Below are 13,521 nucleotides of genomic sequence, written 5' to 3' on the forward strand. Positions count from 1 at the left end.
AGTGCAGAGGAAGAATCAGCAGGATTACACTGCACTTTGGGTGTCACTGTGCTTGTTGGACTGTACATGTTGACATGTACTTCACTTGAAGTGCCCAATAAACATGTCTAGCCCCTCACTTCCTTTAAAACCAGTGTTCTTAAAGAGCATCATTTTTGGTACCCAGGTCATAAAATATATCCCTTGTTTTTTCTGTAATGGCAGAGTGTCTGTTCAACAGGGCAGGTGGACTGGGAGTCAAGCTCTTGGTCTCAGTAGAAGATGTGGTTCTTGAATTGAGCTGCCTTTCCTCAGTACGGAGGCAGGACTATGTGTCCTCAAGAGTGTCAGGTTGTGGGTCTTGGGGAGACTTTCTTATTCCAAGTCTAGGCTGCTGAGCTGAGTTACAACGCAGAACCTCGTCGTGAGGAGAAGGGAATCTGGTTGGCTTCCCCTGGGTCAACTGAGCCCCAGATCCTGGTCTCCCACGTCACGATTATACAGGAGTGAAATGTGTGTGATGCACATCTGCCACCAATAAAGTTGGCCCTCTGTATCCCTGGATACATGGATCTATGGATTCAACCAACCACAAGTTAGAAAAAAAATTTTTTTTTAAATTGTGCTGGTACTGAACATAGATTTCTCCCCCTCCCCTTATTTGCTAAACAGTACAATATAAAACTATTTGTATAGCTTGTAAATTATATTAGTATTACAAGTAACCTAGAGATGATTTAACGTGTATGGAATATGTGTAGGTGATGTGCAAATATTACACCACTTTATTGAAGGGGTTTGAATGTCCTTGAATGTTGGTATCAGTGTGGGGTTCTAGAACCAAACCCCCATAAAGGGGACATACAAGGGACAATTGTACCTGCAATAATTGGGATGCGGTTTGATTTTGTGTAAAATAACCCATCATATTAACAGGATTTTCCTTTCTATTATTCTATGACCTGAATGCACTTTCTACAGATTGGTTACTTCTCCTGACGTTTTTATAGCTAAAGTTGATGGTGATTTCTCCTTTTTCATGATAGTTTTGCCTTTCCTCCCTTTTGCTTTCTCCCTGGCTCCTTTCTCTGATTTTTTTTTTTTTTTTTTTTTTTTTTTTTTTTTGCTTTTCCCCTTTCATGTTGCATCCCTTTATTTTTCCACATCACATTTTGTCCTCCTTTTCTCTCTCCCTGCTCCCTGGAGACTGCCTTTTTTCCCACTTTTTCTCATATTTTATTTACTTTCTTATCTCTGAGAAGAATGATAACAGGGGTAGTAGAAGAAAAAAAAATTAGGTCAAATAGTGATATTCTTACTCTGAGCATCAAGAACCAGCCAATCCTTGTGACTATGATTAAAAAATAAAAATCCTTTTTGCTAAATGCTTGCTTAACAATGAGAGTTACATGAATTATGCAGGGTTTTGCTTTAATATGCAGTTAGATGCGTTTACTTAACTGGATAAGGCCAATCGTGACTTGTGTTTTAGATGCATGATTTCAAGGTGTGACCCTTTGCTGGCACCGTCACCGCACTATTACACTGAGCCTGGGAATTTGCTTCTCTAATGAGCTGCTTCTTTGTGTTTTCATGTGCAGCTGTCTGTGAAAACGGGTGCCAGAATGGTGGGCGTTGTATCGGACCCAACCGTTGTGCTTGCGTTTATGGATTCACTGGTCCACAATGTGAAAGAGGTAAGAAGAGACAAGAAAAATGAGAACTTTTCTTTGAGGAAGTCTATTTTATTGTAAAATGTGTATGTTTTGTTATTCAGTGAAAATTCTTCCAGTGAAATGATATGATTGTGTCCATAACTTTGATTGTGTCCATAACGCCAACCGTATGATTCTGGGACCTAACTAACAACAGCAGAAACATCTCAGTTTTTCCTCCAGGGTGACTTCAGTTGTGAGGCCAGCTCAGGGGCAGTAGCTGTAGGATGCTTTCAAGTGAGTGACTTATGGCAAATTCTAATCATGTCTTTAATTCATATTAGAGTACCTATTGAGAATATTACCTTTGTTTAAAAAAATAGTTCTGGGATGTTCTTGGCTACAAAACCTACAAAATCTGACACAAATTTGCCCTCATCAATAAGGAAATGTATTGCATTTCATAACTTAAAATTCAGAGTTCCTGGGCTTCAGGTAGAATGTGATCAAGGCTGTCCCTGTGTTACTCTTGTTCTCTTGGACTCTGTTCTCCTTTTTGTTTCAGTTTTACCCTTGTCTGGAGTTTTTTTTTTTTGTCTTTGGAAGATTGCCTTCAGCAGTTACTGAGGCAAGTTTTCTCAGTAATCATCTGTACAGAGAAAAGCTCTCCTGTAACCATGGGTCAGTAATAGCCAAGAGACATATTTCATGCTAATTGCCTTAAGCTTGGGATTTTTAAATGATCAAAGGCAAGCAATGGTTTTACTATGTTTGATGTAGACTTTTCAGGACCCATCTTTGCAACAGAGGATGATAAAAGCTTTCCCAAAGCCATCTGAGAGGGAAGGCTGAGTATATGAACACAGTAGGGTTTCCTTTGGGCAAAGGAATGGATGGTTGGAGGTATGCACCCAGCGCTGTCCACGATATCCATATAGATGGTTAGTCAAGCCAGTGTGAAACCAGCTTACCATGATTTGAATAGCAATTCCATCTCATGACCTACTAGCTGCTGGAAATTATTAGTGACCTAATAATTATGTCCTGATGTATGTGTTACCATGGCACACCAAAGAAGTTAAACTTCACAAAATATAATAAATAACTACTTAGCAATCAAGTAAAGATTAGAATGAGCTTAAACTAAAACAGATATGTAATCATTCATTATTACATATATCCTCAAATTTGTCTTCCCAAGGCTTATCACACCATCTAAAGTTATGTAGCACTTCATTGTGAAACTGCAGTATATGGAGTTATGTCAGTGAAATAAAACAGTAAGCAGAAATGATGGTTGACATATGTAGAGAGACTTCGAACTGCAGAGAAACCTTATTTTTAAAATTGTAGTCATTATTCTGACCAAAATTTCATCTCAGTATTCAGGTTAAATCTCGAGAAGAAATTGAGAAATTAGAATTATATGGTGAATTTGAAAAGTGAGAGGCGTGCAGCCTTTTAACCTACATTTGCACATATATACATATCAAGATATTTATATTATTCCTAACTTAATTGATATTTCTTGGGACTACAGTACATTCCACAAACGACAGAGTTTATAGTTAGAGCTTAGGATGAATTTAATGTCTTTACCAGATGTTTTTATTTGAGGAAGAAAAATTAATTATGAAATGTTAGCATAAAAAGATAAATTGTTCAGAATGGAATAAAACAAATTTCTTAAATTATGTTAAGTTTATTTAAATGCCATAGGCAGGAGAGGAGTTACATTTAAAATTTCAAACATATTCATAACTTGTGGAGATGATGTTCATTTTTCTGAAAATTAATGTAAACTTTGCAGTGCTTTAATCCTGAAGCAGATTTCAAGGTCAATTCCTAATTGGCAGAGAAGTTGGGTAGCTAGTTTCAACTCAGAGGCTTCCAGGCATTACATCATTATTCTTCAACAGTTATTCATTCATTAGATTTGTTAGTTCTTACTGAATTTATGGGAATCCAATAAAGGCTTACATGCATTTTACATGCACAGTAGCATGTTTTTAGAAGAAATTATAAAACTAATTAGTTAATGAATTGACCTTAAGGATATTTTTTTAAAAATATGTGTTTGTTTCTTAAGTCTTTTTAAGTGCTGCCCTTCAGATGAAAGTTCTAAAACTTCATTTCTTCCAAAAGATGCAGTTAGTAACTTCCACACTTAGATCACAGTAGTGAACCTTAACATATTTAAGAGACAAATTCAGTTCAGTGTTGTTTTTTTTTAGAGAGAGAGAGATAACTTTTTAATATTTATTTTTCAGTTTTTGGTGGACACAACATCTTTATTTTATTTTTATGTGGTGCTGAGGATCGAACCCAGAGCCCCACGCATGCTAGGCGAGCGCGTCACCACTTGAGCCACATCCCCAGCCCCAGTTCAGTGCTTTTAATGTGTAGCAGCTAATTCCATTCAAGTTCATAATGATTCTTAAGAAATATTGTATCTACATAAATACAAAAGAATACTCATTTATGGTGAGGTTACTGAGTAGGCTCATGTGCCATGTTAACATTTAGCATTCATTTATTTTAATTACTGAATTTCAAAATACATATTCTTTATTTTCTAAGGAAAAGGGGAGCTTTATAAAACTAGGGCTATCTTCCCTCTGAAATGTAGAGTACATGTAATTTTCCCTTAAACTGGCCTCTTGGGATCAGTTCTATGATAAAGCATGGCTGCTTTTCAGGCTATCTGGGTTCTGGCAGACTGGTTTCCGGGATGGAGACAGAGGCTGAGTAGTAACTAATGACTGGCATGATTATGGTATTTAACTCAAGTCTTGGAGCTGGGTAAGCTGAGCCTCTTTGGAGTTCCCTTCTCACTCTTGCTGAAATACACAATGACCTTTTATACTAAAAAAAAAAAAAAAGTTCTTGTGGCCACATGATGATTATAAAATGCAAACAACTCAGCTACATCCAAAGCACATGAAAGTATTCAATTCTTCTTACTTCTTTCTCCAAACACATGGTGTTTGGGGAAAAAATGAATTTCATATAGATCTGAGAATGAGTAGAAATACAATCATGATTATATAGCAAGATTAAATTTTTCCCCTAATACTTAACGTGTACCTCAGTATTTTATCAACAAAAACTTGGAGGGGCAGGCAGACAATAAGTGAGTTTACCTAAGGGATTTCTGGACGAAATAAATTGACTATTTGATTACTAATGTGGCCTTCTTAGAACCCTTTTTTCAAACTTCTTTGACTTAAATGATGGTTGAACTTTTATTTCATACTTGAATTTTCCTTGAAGCTTCCATAAAACATGTTATAAATATGTCCTAGACTCTTGTATTAGTTACACACAAATTAACACTACAAGTTGTTTTTATCATGTAAATATATCTTCCTTAGTGTGGAAATTCTGTAATGTTTCAACTGATACCTAGTGGCATTTCCTTTAAAATGTACATCTTTCAGTGAAAAGAACCTTTAAAAAAGTGGACTAAAAAATTACATTTTGATCTATTGACATTTTAATTTTTCTTTTGTTAATCTGCATCTGCAACAAAGGAAATTATAAGATCAAATTGAAAAAGTTAGAGTTTATAAAATCTAAACTTTCAGACTTTTAGGTAAAATGATAAGGGATTGATTTTATTTTGGAGCAATTTTATGATTTTCACAAAATCATCCAGGTATGGAGACCGATGGGTAAACTCAATGTCTAAAAGTGTCCTGAGAAGGGAACACAAGGGTCTCAAGAGACCTCCAGTCACTGGACACTCACTCTATCATGCAGCAGGTTTATTGTCAGTCTTGTTTGTTGGAGCTCTGCATCATGATGATGCTGCCCAGTCTTGGAATTTAACAGATGCACATAGCACCTGCCTCCTTATCTAATTCAATAGCAACATCATGATAGCAACCTCTCTAAAATAAGTCATTTACAATCTACCACTTAGGGTGTGTGATGGCAGCTGGAAGTCCCATTACAAAGTTTAAATGATGCAACATATTCTTGCTCATCCATCCACATTTCAGAAGGTAAACCCACCACTCACCCTACTCGGGTGGAATCCAGATTCTCTAAGAACAGAAGTGGACAAGGGCAAATTGGGGTTTTCCTAAATGATGTGAATCATGTAGACCATAATGGGAATTATGTTTAGAAATAATTGATTCAGAAATTTTCATAAATAACTTGTTATATTAATTCTATGGACTTGGAATTTATTATAGAGTATGGAGGGGGAGTTTGTACAGCTTAGGGATATTCCAATAACAGAGCAGATCAGTAGAATGAAAATATGGTGAAGAGAACAAGCTGGGCTTGTGAAGAATTCTGTACAATAGATTTTAATACCTTCAAGAAATGTGTAAGCAATATTTTAATAAAAACTTTCATTATAATTGCCTTATTTGAAAGTAGTACATGTTTATTTTAAATTAATTTAGAAAATAAGTCAAAAAGAGAAAATGCAGTTATTCATAAATCCTCCACTCAGGATCATTATGGACATTTTGGAGAATATTCTGTTTATTCTACTGAATGTATAATGTTTACAAAAAATGAGATCTTTCTTATTTGAATTCTACTTTTTAAAAGTAATATGAAGTTACATCTTGCTTCTCCTTTTGTGTTGTTAAATGTGTATGCATTGTAATGGTGTGCTTCATACTGTAATAATGAGGAATCTGCATACTTTGCAACAACCTTATCAGGGTTATAAAGATATCTGCTCAGTCTCACAGATGAGGAGGATTTGCCCAGGTCAAACTTCTAGCACTGAGGATATGAAAAGAAGAGTACAATATTAGGCAGTCTTATTCAAGATCTTAATTACTGTATCACTGTTGTCTGAGAGAGTTAAATTTCCTATGATTTGACATTTACAGTCATTTCCGAGTTTTCTTTTTTGTTTTGTTTGTTGTTTAGCTATGTGCAATCAAATTTTCTGTAGATAATCTGTGCACTGGGTTGTATACTCAGAATACAACCTAGAAATATAATTTCTGAGTCATTGGGTATATGGAAATTTAGAGTCTTAGATACGTTCTGTTCATTTTCCTCTAGAAAGACTTTTATGATTTGTTCCTTTGGTATCATGCTTAGAAAGTTCTTCTCTATTCCCAAATACTATAAACATCTGTAGTTTTTCCTATTGCTTATAATATTCTAATATTTTATTTCCATTTACCTTTATAACAATAAATTAGAATACACAAAAGGAGCTAAACTAAACTTTTTTTATAGATATTTAATACTTATTCACCCAATATTTGTTAAGTAATTATTAAATATTAAGTTAGGTACTTGGAGCTTGAGGCATAAAGAAAAATAATATATATTCCCTGTTGACGAGAAGCAAATTTAAAGACCAGAATTCATCATCTATTTTAAACATGAAGTTGCAAACAGACATAGTAAATACCATAATGGAAACAGAAACAAGCAGAGATCTTAGATATGCTTCCTTAGGATGGAGTAGAACAATCTTCTTATCAGTTAAATGAATGTAGAATGAAACAAAAGACATAGTTCATAGAGAAACAGTGTCAAACTAATTCCTGTATTGATATTATAAGATGTATTATGACTGAATCTTAAGCTAACGTTATTTAAATTCCATAATTAATTACCAATTACTGTAGTCACTAAGACAGTATTTATTTAATAGAAATAAAATGTCTCCATTTACTTTGCACTCTGAAGATTTAATACAATGAAAGATTTAGTAGAATGGAAGTTACAAGGAACAGTGAGAGATATTACCAGCTACAAATGTCAAGCTCCCATGTGCCCACGAGCGTGCACACATTTCTGCACTTGTGAGGCCGTTAAGAACATTTTATAACCTTGCACTCTCTAAGCTAAACTTAGCCTTAAATGGGCATCAGAGAAGCACCAGAAGATTTGTGGGAACTTAACTTTTTGGCACTAGCTCAGATGACATCCTTATCTTGAATGCCATTAAGACGACAAGGGAAAGAAAATGAGAGAAGGAAAAGCAGACAGTGGAGTGGAGGAAAAAGAGAAGAAAACAAAGGTTGATAAAACAAAGAGAGACAGACAGACAGTGCTAAACCAGGAGTGAGGACAGGGAGGTTTTGTTGTATGAGGGGAGTGCTTAACTTTAGGAGGAAATCAGTTTCTTTTTTTTTTTTTTAAGTTTTTATTTTTTTTATTGGTTGTTCAAAACATTACAAAGCTCTTGACATATCATATTTCATGCATTAGATTCAAGTTGGTTATGAACTCCCAATTTTACCCCAAATACAGATTGCAGAATCACATCGGTTATACATCCACATTTTTACATAATGCCCTATTAGTAATCAGTTTCTTGATTGATCCAAGGCTTCCCCTTCTCAGTCCTTGGTTTAAGCCACTCAGTGTAGCTCTTCAGGGTAAGACTGAATATTTTAGCAGCCCATTAGAGTATGATTTTTTTTCTTCCTTTGAACAAAAGTAATGAGTATTTTCATTTATTCCATTATAAATGTGTGTTTGCATATTATGTATGTATGAATATAAATATATCTATATGTCCTTGTTTTGGATTCATCTACCTAGAGGTAGAAAAACATGCAATATAAAATAAAAAATATTTAAATATTTTATGTTCATGAAACTCCCCAAATATTTTCCTATTTACCTATTTAAATGTCATAGGTATTAGAGGTTAACTTCTATGGAAACTAGGCCAAACTAACACACACACACACACACATGCAAGTATAATGAAATGCTATATACTATTTAGTTGAAAGTAATTCAATAAATGTATTATATAATATATACCATATATTTCAAAAATCCCAAACATTATAAATTCCTCAAGAATACCAGTTTTCAGGAGTTTCGGGTAAAGAATTATGGCCCTGTAATCACCTCATAGGTCACTGAGAGGGTCACAAGCAGTAATGTGTTTAGCACCCGACACATAATAAGCAGTGTGCCTGCCACAGGGTAGGCTTCCACTAAGTGTTATTTGTTGTGATATAGTCAAAATCAGAGCTTAATATTAAGATCTGTGTGATCATGAAATCATGATTACCCTCTCTAACACCTAATTTGTACACAGATAATATATATGTGTTATGTTAAAATTTGAATTATTTTTAGTGAGAATTAAATAATAATAGTACAGTGCCTTGCTCCCAGTGAGTGAGAATTGGTGATGCTAATATCTTTGGAAAAGCACTCCCCATTTATCAGAAGGATAGATGTGATGGTTGGCTGTTCAAAATCAAATATTCAAAAATGTAAGAAAGAAGGGTTTTGTGAACTGAGTCATAGAAGCAAAATTGAAAGCTGTTACTATTTTTTTCTTTCATGATCATGATGACTGGAAGGGTTGGATAAAACTAAAATGTACGTAGCTTAAGAAGTTCTAAGTTATTTGCAAATCAACCCATTTCAGAAGTGGAAGATTTCTTAGGTCATTTCTTAACATCAAAATAAATGCAGGCTTCTTTTTTTGAATGTCTTGGACACTGTGAAGAGTAAATTGTATAGTCTGCTGTTTTCTGTTTTGTTTTGGCCAACTCTCAGTGGAAGGAAAGCTAGTGCAATACTATTAACCTGGACAAAGAGCTTTGGGTTTTATCTTTTTATCTCTTCTTTAATTTCTGTAGTAGCAGAGTTTCTTCCACATCTCTCCATATTATATTGAAATGCTGATCATAAGCAGTGATCTGCCTCAAAGCTCTTGTTCATTTCTCATCTTCATGTAGATTTCCTTATTGAAACTGAGTCTCATGTGATCCAGGGGCCCCTCTATGGTATTAGTAGTTTTTTGCTGTTCCATGTCATCCACCATGTTTCAAATCTTGTGTCTTTTCTCCTAAAGTTGTTTTTGTTAAGAGTTGAGGGACTTGGACTAAATTGGATATTTTAAGAGGCGCTTCCATTCCCGATATGAGAACTAAATGAGAAATAAAGTGCTTTCCCAGCATCTGGAACAGGGTGAAATGCTCAGTAAAAGGTAAGCCAAAATCATAAAAAATAAATAAATTCAGGAAATAATATGCTGTGTTAGATAAAATTATCTTGGTGGTGGGGGAGAGATTATCTCAGGATCACTGGGACTATTTCAGTTCAGGGTTCATGAGTTGTAAACGATGTCAGTTTTATTGTTTTCACTTTTGTGGAGTTTTTGGGAGCAATATGGGTTTACCAAAAATTATCATCTATCATTTTCACTACCTTACTTGTTATGCAGTTGAATTACTAGAATCTGCTCGTCCTGTTCTGACGTTTTTATCCTCTCAGTAGTTCCCATTTAACTGACCTCTCTGATGTGTCTTAGTCAGCCCCTTCCTGATGCACAAGGTATAGTTCTTAGCATTGTACTGTGTAACTGTATTCGTAGAATAAATTTCACACAAGACTTGCCTATTGCTAGCCCTAATAGAAGAAGTAGTCAGCGGGGTCTTTGAACAATTCAGAGATAAGTTCTTCTGTGAAGCCCTCCCCACCCCCACTTTACTCATCTGGCAAAAGTTAGGCATACTCCCCTTTTATTTTCTTCATCATATATTCCATTCCTTTAGAATATCTCTCTTCATTTTTGTGATATGACTGCTTATATATTTGGCTGGGAACTCCATGAGAGAGCAATTGCCTTTGTGCATCCTGTACTCCACATGGTGCCACGCCATGGAAGCCATGCCATACATACAGATGGTGCACGTAGGGACTCCACTGAGAAGAATCAAGATTTAAAAAAATGGTGCAATAATAGTAAAGGTCCTTGAGTGTTCATGCAGGCTATTCATCAAGTATGGCCATAATGCACAGTTACTAAGAAGGAAGAGTAGAGGACAACGTTGGAAAAATAAACTTGGACCTTCACGTACAAAAGTCTAGAACGTCATAATCAAGAGGCTGCCCTCTCTTCAGTCTGCATTGGGGAGAGGTACTGTGAATGACTTCTGGACTTCAAAATAGTTGTCTACAGGGGTTAATTGGGATTGACAAGACAGAATGGAAAGCTGAAGGTAGAGAGACCACTTCAGGGAATTCATTTATGTCACTGGAGCTTAACAGTGCATATTAAGTTTGTATGATATATTCAATGAGATTATAATTTATATGTGAGTAAATTTGATTATTAGCATAAATGCAAAAAATGGAAAACTATGCAATATTGACAAACAACAGTGAGTATTTACTATGATGAATGCTTCAGATTAATTCTTATACCAAACCAATGGTAGCATTTTTTAAAAATTTCACATTACACATAAGAAATTTGGGCAATAAGGAAGTTACGCATTCAGCTAACAAATGAAGACAGTAGGATTTGAACACAGGAGGTATATCCTCAGAATCATATACTTAACCACAATCCCAAATGAAACAATACAGCAAAATAATGTATTTACTTTGTTTCAAACAACATTGTGCCAGTTGTTCAGTATAAATCAGAATAACTGAAGGAAAAGGCTGACTTGCTTGTTTTGAATTCTGTTGTTAGCTTGCATAGATAATCTTTTTATTATGTAAATTTCAGATTAATCCCCCACATTCATACATCTAGAATTTGTTTTAATATGTGATCTGAAATATTTATTCAAAACTAATAATATTTAAAACAAAATTGTCATTTCCATTTCCAGTTAAGATAGACTAACAAAAACCAGATTAACTCTCTTGCCTGAAAAGACAGAAAAACAGGACAAAATATATGAAGCAACAGGTTTTTTGTTTTGTTGTGGTGGTGGTTGTTTGGTACTGGGGATTGAACCCAGGGGTGCTTAAGCACTGAGCCACATCTCCAGCCCATTTGACTAACTTTTTATTTTAAGACAGGATCTCATTAAGTTTCTTATGGCCTCACTCATTTGCTGAGGTTGGCTTTGAACTTGGCATCCTTCTGCCTCAGCCTCCCAAGCCATGGGATAATAGTTTTTAATATATTGGACACCAAGCAACAAAGGAGAGTAATCCCTGAGAGGAAGGAGACCAATGATGTGAACTATTTTGCTTTTACAGCTTGCTGCTAGAGAGTTTTCCAGGTTGCACTATCGTGAGAACCCAGACACAGTTTTAACAGCTCTCCCAAGTTGAGAAGATGGAGCTAAGGCTCTTGGGAGAACGTGGTGGCTAAAGATCTCAGGGAAGAATTCTCGAGAGCAGTCAGGAGTAGGTAGAGAACCAGGTATAATATACAGAGGGTCTCTCTCAAGTTATCTGCAGAACTCTGCACTTGCATGTGAGGAACCAATCTGAAGCTGAGGAAGAAACTACCCCAAAGAGCTAGAAGGACCAGTCCTCTGAGTGTACACAAGTCTGAATACTATTTTTTCTTCACACCAAACTGGAGAATCACATAATTTGTGAAGCATTGGTTTGAACAAATTAGAATAAATAATTTAATAAAAACATAAAAATAAAGAAAAAAAAGAGAAAATACAGTGTTGTATGGGGGTATGTAAAAGATATGATGATAAAATAGATTTTAAAAATAGCACAAATGCTGAAGATTCTTACACTGTTTGTAAAATAGTATTATTACCTGAAGATTGACTCTGGTAAGTGGAAGGCATGTATACCAAATTCTAGAGCAACCCCTAAAAAATACAGAATTATAACTAAAAAGCCAACAAAATGTGATAAAATGAAATAACAAATTGAAAGAAGGCAGCAAAAGAATATAAAGAGAACTAGTAATATATAATAAGAAAATAAATAGAAACTGTAGATTTCAGCCTAGCCCTACTGATAATGACATCAAAGGTAAATGGTCTCAACATTCTAATGAAAAGGCATAGTTTGTTAAATAGGATAAAAAAGCAAGATCCAGTTGTGTGCTGCCTATAATATATCAATTGTAAGTGAAATACACTGTAGATTAAAATTAAAAGGTGGAAAAGAGAAATAACTGCCTAATTCTAATTAAAAGGAGGATGGAGTGGCCAGATTAATAACAGAGTAGACTTCAGAGTAGTGAATAAAATCTGGCATAAAGAAGGTCATTTTATTATGATAAAGCAGATGCAACAATTCTGACTATTCACTTAACCTAAATATAGCTTAAAAATGCACAGGGTAAAAATCAAGCTATAAGAAGGAATAGACCAATCACAATTATGGATATTTTGGGACCCTATCCTTAAGAATTGATAGAAGTAGACAAAAAGTCAATAAAGTTGTAGAAACAGATCTACTCGACCTGTTTGACCAATTCTTTGGAAACTTTTCTAGAAAATTGGAAAGAAGTTAAAACTTATCAACTCATTCTATAAGACCAAATGACCTTGATACCAAAAACCAGAAAGACATTTCAAGAAAAAATGCAAATAATGCTCACGATGCAACATTTTTCAACAAAATTTTATCAAAATGAATCAACCGTGTTAGAATCATAATATGGCTAGGCTCAGTGGCACATGCCTCTAATCTCAGTGGCTTGGGAGGCTGAGGCAGGTGGATCAAGAATTCAAAGCCAGACTCAGCAAAAGTGTGGCACTAAGCAACTCAGTGAGACCCTGTCTCTAAATAAAATACAAAATATGTCTAGTGTTGTGGCTCAGTGGTCGAGTACCCCTGAGTTCAATCCCTAGTACCTCCCCAAAGAAAACCCAAACAAAAAATCATAATACATTTTAACTTATTGTGGTTTGTCCCATGACATTAAAAAATCAGTGTAATTTTGAATTATAACTAATTAAAATAATTAAGTGATCATTCAAATCAGTACAGAAAAAGCATTTGACAAAATACGAAAATCTATTATTCAGTCAACAAACTAGGGAATAAAAGAAAACTTTCTCAGCATGACAAAAGAGCATTTCTGAAAGACCTGTAACCAACATCACTCTCCATGATGAAAAGTTGATTGCTTTCTCCTTAATATCAGATTGCTATCTCCTTAATATAGTCACTCACCACTGTTATTGAACATTGCACTCTGCAT

General features: G+C 34.9%; 1 protein-coding gene across 1 annotated transcript in view; it reads left to right on the top strand.

Annotated features, from left to right (window-relative positions):
- Fbn2 (fibrillin 2) overlaps positions 1 to 13,521 on the top strand; it is a 232,106-nt gene that overhangs the window by 16,023 nt on the left and 202,562 nt on the right. Inside the window, exon 8 of the mRNA XM_015500761.2 lies at positions 1,581 to 1,676. Coding sequence (XP_015356247.2) covers positions 1,581 to 1,676 — 96 coding nt within the window. The remainder of the gene's footprint in view (positions 1 to 1,580; positions 1,677 to 13,521) is intronic.

The sequence above is a fragment of the Marmota marmota genome, unplaced genomic scaffold (genome assembly GCF_001458135.2).
Source record: "Marmota marmota marmota unplaced genomic scaffold, marMar, whole genome shotgun sequence".
Lineage (NCBI taxonomy): Eukaryota > Metazoa > Chordata > Mammalia > Rodentia > Sciuridae > Marmota > Marmota marmota.